Here is a 9,777-nt window from a genome sequence, read left to right as displayed (position 1 = left end):
CTAAGTTTCTGTTTTGTTTCAAATTGTTCCCGAATTGCTTCTATGTTATTTTTAGGGTCTCAAGGGCTCGATTTAGGGATAGAATGCATGTAATTGAATGGACTATGATATGAGTAATTTATTTAGATATTATGATGTTAAATGTTTCTGATAGTACAGTAATGCTCCATAACCCTAATCCGGTGATAGAGACAGGTTAGGGGTGTTAATAGAGGCTGGGACATTTTCGTTGTGGCTTGGAATCAACATCGAATCAGTAACATCCTTTCAATGTTTTCAGTAAAGAAGGTACATTTTCAACCTAATTCGTTCCTTATACATGGATTTGTAGTTGATGATTGCCGAAATACTTTTTTCGCTGCATCATGGGGCGTACCAGCAATCCAACATAATTTGTAGGTTCAATGTGTGACTTCGCAACATCACACGGATGTCGTCGCGATGAGATTTGGGCTCTATGCCACGGCACGACAAGGAAACTCATTGCCACGATGAGGAGGCCTTTTGGCCAAGCCAGTATGTCATGTTGCGACGAGGAACCCCCTCTCGTTGCGACATCGATCTTGAATTTAAAAAAATTGTATTTTAGTCCTAATTCAATCTCAGTTTAGTTTTAGAGCTTCCGTAAGCTTGTATAAAGCCTGAGAATGATTGTATTTTGTGTTGAATGTATATTTGTTTGATTTTATCTTTAAATTGATATTTTAATTATGAATTGATCGTAGTTGCTCCGTCAACCGAATGTAATACAATGTAACTCAGACTTGGCGAACGGGCAGAGTAGAGGGTATTACATTTAGTGGTATCATAGCTATAAGTTTAGCCAATTCTCGAACTAAATCGAATTTGGAATTGAGTCTAGAGGTACATGCAAAAGTTAAGTTGAGTCTAAGTCGAGATTTTTTTAATTTTTCATCTTTAAATTTTTTTTCTATCATACGAAGTAATATGCATATTTTTAAATATAATAGAATACTGAAATATGGCATTATATGCTTAAATATACTTTTCAATACAAGTATAATATTCATACTTCAAAATAATACTTCATAACTTTATAGTGTATATTTACGTTATCAAATATATATATATCCACGACATAACCCATCATAAAATAAACTGCCATTTACTTTCAAAATGTTCTTTTTTAGACTCCTAGTTCATGCGATTTTTTAAATTAACTATTTTTTTAAATTTTTAAAAATTTAAAAAAATATATAAATTATTTTTTAAATTAAAAAGTATAAGAATATAAGAATATAAGAATATTTTTAATTTTAAAAAAAAATTAATTAATTACTTATATGACATCCACATAAGATTACCATATAGATGCCACATCAACAAAATTAACAATTCTTAATTTTCTTTTATCCATTTTGAGATTATTTGACAAACAATGCAAATTCAAAGACTAAACGAAACAAAATAATAATAATAATAATAACAACAAATGAATGGATAAAATATTTTTTTTTAATATTGGAGGGCCAAATAAATTATTATGTGATTCTTAAATTGAAGTTAAGTTATACATTTTTCTGTTTGATCATATATTAAACCGTATTTCATCATGGGAATTGAAGAGAAGAATGCACCAACAATCCTTATCTCCATAAACAAGATACATTTGATGCCAGGCAGCAAAGCTTTTTTTCCTTTTTTTCTTTGAGCCTCTGCCATATACAAAAATCTTCGAGGAAGTGTAGAAGACATGATCCACAATTATGCGGTAAAGCGTCTATTCAACAACTTCAGCATTCATTTTGAAGAGCCAGTTATCTGTTTTTGTGGCCTTTGATGGCTCCTTGGGAACAACATGTCGTTAAGTTGTCTCTCAGCACTATACTCTGAAGTGGCCTGCAAAGGGCAATTGAATTCAAACAAAGGTGGCTAGGTTATTAGTTAGTGGGAATTTGATCCTATGAACTGCTGGCTTATTTGTACAGAAATGATGACCTTAAAGAAGAACAAACAAAAAAGGCAAGAATGTGTGTGCGTGCGCACGTGTATGACATACCCGGGCATTAAATGCGAACCGTAAGGTTTCAATTTGGGTTCCAGAGCAAATTCTCAGGACAAATCCAAGGGAATCCACACTGATAATGGCTACTTCCTATGACAGAGTGCAAAGAAGATGAATAATCATTTTTAAAATCAATAAATTAGCTAACCAAAAAGAAGTAATACTAAATATTAAGGCTAGACAGGTTTCTTATATCTAACCATATATAACCTTAGCTTCCAAGGTAATAGGGATTAAAGCAACCACCCTTTTTTTTTAAAGAACAAAAATTTAAGACCTATATGCTTCAGAACCTAAAAAGTTTTGCACGGCTTAGAGTAGACTTAGCAAAGTATAGACTTTTACACATCCGATGATTTCTTGACCTTTTACCTCGACTTGAATACCCTTGCATCTCCAACAGAGTGATTTGAGTGCTTGTGTGGTTTTTTCTCCACCAGCTTTCAGGCGAGATATAATTTTGGCAGCCGAGTGTGCAATAGCATCAGGTTGAGCCTGCTTGAAGTCTTCTAATTCAACATCTGTCTGGACATGCAGAAAAAATCGCAATCTCATATGGTGGGAGAAAAGGAAAGAAAAAATAAAGTCAATATTACTCTAATAGCAATTACAAAGACAGGTAATAGGCGGTAGTTGATGCAACAGCTACTATGGCTTTAATCTGTATTGTGTCATAGAAAACCCTTCAACATTGCCAAAAAGGCAATAGGCCTATATCATCTTAACTAAAAATTTTGTTGACAAAATGCCGGACTTAGTAGCACTCGAGTAATTCCATGACTGTAGCTAATACCTCACACACATAAAATAGATATCCACAAGATAATCAAATCAAATTTACATGAGAAAAGGAATGAAAATCAGGGAACGTGAAAGCCTCTTACAGACCTGATGTCCATGTGCTGTAATTAGCTGAATTTTAATCATCTCTAATTTGTAAAATGAAGACCCATTTGTTGAGATCTCATTTTTCCCCGATCTTTCGGATGATGAATTCTTTCTTGATAACTCTGATTCATTTCCATAACCATTAATTTTGCCAAGATCTTCTACTTTGTCTCCCACATCTTTCTCAGCCTGATTTGTATCAGAACCATGAGACTGATTGGTAGACATGTGCTTCTGAATTTCAGAATGTTCTTCAGTGAGGGCAGGCCTTAGAAGGCCTTGGATAGCTAAACCGTCCGAAGGTTGTTCCATCCAGTCTACAGGATCATCTGAGGCTGCCTACAAAACATAAGAGAAAATCATTTTGAAAATGCCGTTGAAACAAACCATGCATAAAGATATCATCTTTGTAGATATGGACTCAACAAGGGGGTAAGGAGCATAAACTCAAACTTAATACATATTAGTACATGCTATATAGCTATGAACTTGAATTTTACTTCATGTTCTCTTCCTAGCACTGCTTCCTCGCTAGTTTGCTTTCAGTATCTGACATAAAGTGTCATTACCTCAGTCAACTTTTTGGCAAAGTACATAGGATGGGATGAACGCATAGTATCCAATTTTGCCCAGTCCCCAAGAGTCCCATCAGAGTCATCTTGATCATCTTCATCTTCAAGAGCAGCAACCCACTCCTACAAACAATAAATTAATATATATTTTATATATAAATATAGCAAATAGGTTAATGAAAGTATCTCATATAAAACGCTAGATTCATGCATCATATTCGAAAGGAAGCGGGAGAAAAAGGAAAAAGGTCAAACCTCATCATAATCTTCATCATCATCATCATCATCATCATCATCACCATCATCTTCAATATCAACATCTTCATTGTCAATTTCCTCAATTCCAAAATCAACTTCTGATGGACCTGATAATTCGATTTCCTTCATGATTTCCGTAGTGTCAAATCCTATAATTACTTGCTGCATTATACAAAATAAATAAGCTTTAAGGAACACAGTAGCAAATAAGAGGACTCTTTGTAGACCTTTTCTCATATTCGATAGCAACTCAACTCAAATGAAGCCCGTTTGCAGGATAGAATGATGCAGTCATTAAAATGTCAAATCAATAAATGCAAAGTGCAAAACATATTTCAAGAAATCTCAGTTATGAAAGGGTTACACGGACAAACACTAACGTCAAACTAGAAAAGTGAAAACTACATGCAAGATCTAAGCACCATCTTGAGACATGCATGCAGGTAACACGTTAGCAAAATTTTCAGAAAGAAAAGTGCTGCATACCACAAAGTTATTTTCTACAGTAAGACTTTGCAAAATATCTTCATCGCTTTTCACTTGCAAGTATACATCTGCAAGGCATCAGAGGAAAATTTCAATTTGCTTACTGAGGCAGCTAGGCTTAAATACTTCAGACCGGAACAGTCAACTTACTTCCATGTTCATCGGTTGCATAAGGCAAGTCTGGCCACATAATATTTTCATGAACTTCATCATTGATCATCCCTGTAAACATAACTGTTGCTTTACTATTCACCTGAAAATGGCATGCTACAGCCTACGTTAGCCAAACAAACAGATTGAGAAGCAGGAATCGAAGCATAAGAGTACATCTTCCAAGTGTCAACCAAACCAAATTGCAGAAAAGACATCTAAATTACTTTTCTTCAACAATAACAGAAAAGAAAACCATGTACAAACATATTCATTACATTAATGCCATTCCTTCGGATGTTGATTCAGTAATGAACAATGAATGCAATACCTCAATGATCGTCCTAGAGGTTTCTGCAGCTGTGAGTGTAGCATCATTGCTCTTTTTAGATGTAGCCTCACCAATATCCTCAAACGGATGGTAATGCGACCTTCCTTTATGCTTTGCAGGATCGGATGCTGAACCTAAATGCTCAGCGGTTGCCCGAATGTTATTCTTTACGAGGGTCCTTCTCGAAAGGGAAGCTTTATTTAGTCTTGGAAATCCTTTCCTGCAAACAACTCTAGCCTTAACAATCATAACTACTATTCTCTGCAGAACATATTACAAAAAGAAAAAAAAATCCCAAAAAAAAAATCCCCAAAAAAAAAGTCCCCCCTTTTAGGATTAGACTTGAACCAATTTATGATATTTTACTGATAATTCACCATTCCATATTTCTTTTCATTTGGAGTCTAAAAATAAGCTAGTAAGATAAAATTTAAATTCAGAAGAGAAAAAGAAAAACCCCGAAGGATAACAACTAGCAAAAGCAAAATATTAATTAAACATAGTACCAAGTTATGCCAAAGCCGCCATGGCAAAACAGCCGGCGGCAGGAGACGTGGCAACTAGTAACCTCACCGGAATTGCACATAGGACGATAATCTACTCAAACAGTACATGCACAATATATACCAAAAAAAGGAAGTTAAGTCTCAATTTGGCAGCCGTGAAAATGAAAGAACATTTTAAAATAAAAAACTAAACATATAGCCGATCGTTGCAGCACAGTGAAGTTGAACTGCATCTGTAATTCAGCTTTTTCTAGAAGTTGTTTATGATATTCGAAAATGTAAAAGAGAGAAGGAGAAGGACAGGGAGGAGTTACTGTGAAAGGCGGAGGAGGAGCAGAAATTGGTTGGGGTGGGAAATCGGACGGCCATAGCTGATTCAATCATCAACATCATTTAAAAAAATTAGGGAAAAAAATAGACAGAAAATTAATTAGGTTGGTTTGGTGATGCATAAAGCGTCCATTCTCTTCGAAGAGCTAACGTGAGAAGATGAGGTATATGGGTAGAGTTCGTCTGCGGCGAATGAGATTTTGTATTGCCTGCAACCGTACACGTTGTCAAAAATAACTGGATGTAAAATTCTAAATAATGTTATGTGGGAAGGAGAAAAAATAAGGTTAAAATCTGCTGTTAGTCCTTGTATTTTGACAAATTTTGATATTTAAGTTAAATACTTAATCTTTCTACTCTAATCATGATTATTGTTGGTAATTTTTATCAAAATTTATTAACTTAACAAACTTATTTTTTTACCAATCATATGCTGCGTCATATGAGGATATTTCCTCAAAATGCTAAATTAACAATTTTTTTAGGGAAAACTAAAGATAACTTAATGATAAGACTAGATTTTTAAATTAAATTTTTTATAAAAATTAAATTTTTAATTTTTTTAAATATAAGAACTAAATTTTAAATTTTATTAAATTAAAAGGATTAACAATATATTTTAACAAAAAATTAAATAAGCCAAATTATTTATTTAAGTTAAAATGTGTCTATGTCTAGACATGTTCATTGATCAAGTCACCCGGCCCCGAAAGCCTGCCCGAAAAGCGGACTTGAAAATTAGACTTGGGCAAAAAAATAAGGCCCTTTTAGAAAGCTGGTAGAGCCTCGAGTAAGGCTTTTTTGGCCCAAGCCCAACCCAACTATGCAAAAAAAACTTGTTGTTTTTTATTATTTTGTTGCTATTTTCTTGTTATTTTTTACTATTTTGCTACTATTTTAATATTATTTTGTTGTTATTGTTTGAATATTGTATAACTCAGTATTTGCTTATTAAGTTGCACCTATCTTAATATTATTTAAGTATAATTTTTAAATTTTTTAATTTGTTGAGAAATATTTATTTTAATATTTTTAGTATATTTGATGTGTTATATATTTTTTAAAAAATTATATAAAAATAATAATATAAAAAAATTAATACAGCCAGATCAGACTCAAGTTTTAGCATTTTTATCGAGATCAAGCTTGGACAAAATTTTTAGCCCGTTTTTCAGGTCAGGCCTAGCCCAAGCCTAAAATTCTGGTTGGACCTAACTCGGACCTAGCCTAGCCCATAGACACCTCTACCTATGTCCATGTATTTTTTAAAAATTAGGAATTTAGTCCATTTCAATATTCAAGCATAATTGTTTACAATATTTTTTTATTAAATTCATGTTAATTATAATATATCTTTTAAAATCAGGTTAATTATAACAGCAAATTCAACAGTATTAATACTGAGTTGAACTTGTCAATGGCAGAGGAACTAAATTCCTAGAAATATAAGAACAGGGACTAAGTTTCTAATTTTTGAAAAGTACGGGACTATTGACAGATTTTAACCATTTATTTATTCTTATTGTTTGGGCAATTAGGAAATAAAAAGAAACTGGAAAAAAACCCGAAACTAAGGGAAAAAAGGAAAGAAAAAAATCTTCCATCTACAACGCTGAAGCAAACTCTCGAGTCTCAACCTTGAAATTTGCTGGTTCTTAAACCCTCAAGAAATAACCGGTATTCCTCTTTCAGTTTCTGTCTCGTTTAAGCAATTGCGTTTGGTTGCTGAGAAAATGCTGAATATATAAGTTTAAGCATTTCTTTTAAGATTTTCTTGAAGCAATAAAATTGTTTAGTGGATGGCAACTAATGCTACCACAATTAATCAAAATTTCTTTCTTTTTTTCCTTTTGATTTTGCATTATGTCAGGATGCTTTGTTGTAGATATGCTCTGCCACTCGTTACTAAAAGATTGGAATCAGTTAAAATTAACCAGAGACCTAGGAATACCGTGGTACGCTTTCAATTGAAATTTTCGCATATATAGATATATTGTCTCCTCCTAAACGCTAAAGAGAGAAGGGAATGCTGTATGAAATTTTAAATTTTAATGGTGTTCTTGGTGAATTAGTAAATCTGAAATGATTTTCAGGTATGCGCTGCTAAAGGTCCAAGACCTCGGTATCCTCGGGTATGGAAATCAAGGAATAGAATTGGGACTGTCTCTAAATCAGCAAAGCTTGTTACTTGTGTAAGTTCTTGTTTGCTTTACTATCTTAACTTTTATAAGTTAAATATTAGCAAAACAAATATCGTTAATGGTTGCTGATTCTGGAATGAGAAGTAATTATAGACACGGATTTGATTCTTTTTATAGCAATCGTGGGATAATAGTCATCTATTATCGGCCATCCTTATGTAGGTTAAGCAACTGTCAAATGTCAAGGAGGAAGTTTACGGGGCTCTCGACTCCTTTATTGCATGGGAACTAGAGTTCCCTCTAATTACAGTTAAGAAAGCATTGAAGATCCTACAGAACGAACAAGAATGGAAGAGAATAATTCAGGTAATCATTTCTCTTCAGTTTTATCCTTTCTTTTGGCTTTCTACACTAAAAAGAGCTAAGTCTAGGAAACTGCACTTGGTTTGCAGGTGATAAAGTGGATGTTAAGCAAAGGTCAAGGAAGAACAATGGGAACGTATTTCACCTTACTGAATGCCTTAGCGGAGGATGGGAGACTTGGAGAGGCTGAAGAGCTGTGGGTCAAACTATTTTCTGATAATTTAGAAAGCACCCCACGTATTTTCTTTGATAAAATGATTTCTATTTATTACCACAAGGACATGCATGAGAAGATGTTTGAGGTATGTTTTTTTTTGCCATCTCATTCAAGACTCTCATGCAGTACCATAATTTGAATGGATAATTGAGCATTTCTTCTATCTTTCTTTGATTTCTTTGACTAACCATAAACTGCATCTGATTACTCCCAAGTCTGATTTTATATTCTCTTAAAAATCCGTGTAGCACAGTTGAGATGGTTAGTGAATATGGTACATAGCAGTGTCTTTCTTTTCCTCGTGTTTTTAATCTTTCTATCTGCCTAAAACAATAATCAGTTTGGTTTTAGGCTCGATTTGGTTAAGCAAAAGCATCAAACAATCAGAGCCTTTGTAATTTAAGTTTTTAACTATGATATGACCCTACGAGTGGTTTTGAGTAATGGATGCCCTGAACTTCTCTGAATCCTACTAATGTAACTCGTGTGATACTTTTATAGGTATTTGCTGACATGGAAGAGCTTGGTGTCAAACCAAGTATATCAGTTGTTTCAATGGTTGGAAATACCTTCCAAAAGTTGGGCATGTTGGACAAGTACGACAAATTAAAAAGGAAATATCCTCCACCAAAATGGGAATACCGGTACATCAAGGGAAAGCGTGTCAAAATTCAAGTAAAGCAGCTACAGGAATTTGATAAAAAGGCCAAAGGTGTCACTGAGGACAAGGAAACTGAAGAGAATTCGAGTTTAGAGCATGAGGAAGCAGAAGCAAGTTCAAATAAAATTGCCAAAGGTGTCACTGAGGACAATGAAACTGAATGGATTATGAGTTTGAAGTATGAAGAACCAGAAGCACAATCAAATACATTCACTGCTGAAGTTGATATAATTTCATGATTAATCAATAGTCTTATATCCAGCAAGCCTTGGCTGTGATACTGAAATACAATATATTAGATCTCAGGAGCATGTTAAGGAAGGTTGTATGACAAGAATGAAAAAGCGTTTCTCATGTCATCTTATTTTGTATCAGCACTCTCCTTATTGTGCTAGGTTTCTTCTGGGCTTCATGTAAAACATAAGTAGGCTGTAGGATAGTAAGAAATGTTCCTTCTTTCTCTTATATGGACAACTGAAAAGAACTTGCAAAAGTTGATTGAATAAATGATCCAAAGTTATTAAGACCCTTGAATTGATTATTAGCTGAAATAGATTATAAGGTGCCATTTACTGAAATTTTTCATAACTTCTGATATCCGAGTTATTATCCCTCCAGTCAGATTTATTTTATATTCTTTAGCTTAGTTAATTTAGATTAGATTAGTCTTTAATTTTTTTTTCTTATTTAATAATCAAGTACTTAGGAGGAAATTTAATATTAGTTTTTTTATTGTAATTAGTTGTCTAGATATTTTAATAGCGTCAATACTCCTCTTAATGGAATTGTTTTATTATAATTTATTACTTAACAATGATTTTGTGCACTTGTACTTATGAGTAAATATA

General features: G+C 33.5%; 2 protein-coding genes across 3 annotated transcripts; one reads left to right on the top strand and one right to left on the bottom strand.

The window, feature by feature from the left end:
- Window positions 1-1,458: 1,458 nt before the first annotated feature.
- Window positions 1,459-5,774, bottom strand: LOC107913551 (uncharacterized protein At3g49140). Of its 2 annotated transcripts, XM_016842178.2 has the most exons (11): window positions 5,532-5,774; window positions 5,218-5,308; window positions 4,712-4,931; window positions 4,381-4,483; window positions 4,231-4,298; window positions 3,742-3,906; window positions 3,484-3,609; window positions 2,915-3,253; window positions 2,399-2,551; window positions 2,021-2,116; window positions 1,459-1,860 (listed from the first exon to the last, which is right to left on the bottom strand). In XM_016842178.2, the coding sequence occupies exons 1-11, from the start codon at window positions 5,608-5,610 to the stop codon at window positions 1,762-1,764; spliced, it is 1,539 nt and encodes a 512-aa protein (XP_016697667.1). In that variant the 5' UTR covers window positions 5,611-5,774; the 3' UTR covers window positions 1,459-1,761. The 2 variants fall into 2 exon arrangements, with proteins under 2 accessions (XP_016697667.1, XP_016697668.1); XM_016842179.2 differs by lacking the exon at window positions 2,021-2,116 and having other exon boundaries at window positions 5,532-5,716.
- A 1,395-nt stretch (window positions 5,775-7,169) lies between these two features.
- On the top strand, window positions 7,170-9,335 carry LOC107913553 (pentatricopeptide repeat-containing protein At4g21190-like). The gene is made up of 6 exons (NM_001327087.1): window positions 7,170-7,224; window positions 7,418-7,502; window positions 7,641-7,739; window positions 7,911-8,054; window positions 8,141-8,353; window positions 8,770-9,335. The coding sequence occupies exons 2-6, from the start codon at window positions 7,419-7,421 to the stop codon at window positions 9,166-9,168; spliced, it is 939 nt and encodes a 312-aa protein (NP_001314016.1). The 5' UTR covers window positions 7,170-7,224; window position 7,418; the 3' UTR covers window positions 9,169-9,335.
- The last annotated feature ends 442 nt before the right edge of the window (window positions 9,336-9,777 follow it).

Source organism: Gossypium hirsutum, chromosome D11 (assembly GCF_007990345.1).
Source record: "Gossypium hirsutum isolate 1008001.06 chromosome D11, Gossypium_hirsutum_v2.1, whole genome shotgun sequence".
Classification (NCBI taxonomy): Eukaryota; Viridiplantae; Streptophyta; class Magnoliopsida; order Malvales; family Malvaceae; genus Gossypium; species Gossypium hirsutum.
Note: the sequence above shows the minus strand (reverse complement) of the source record. Positions and strands in the feature narration are given on the sequence as shown.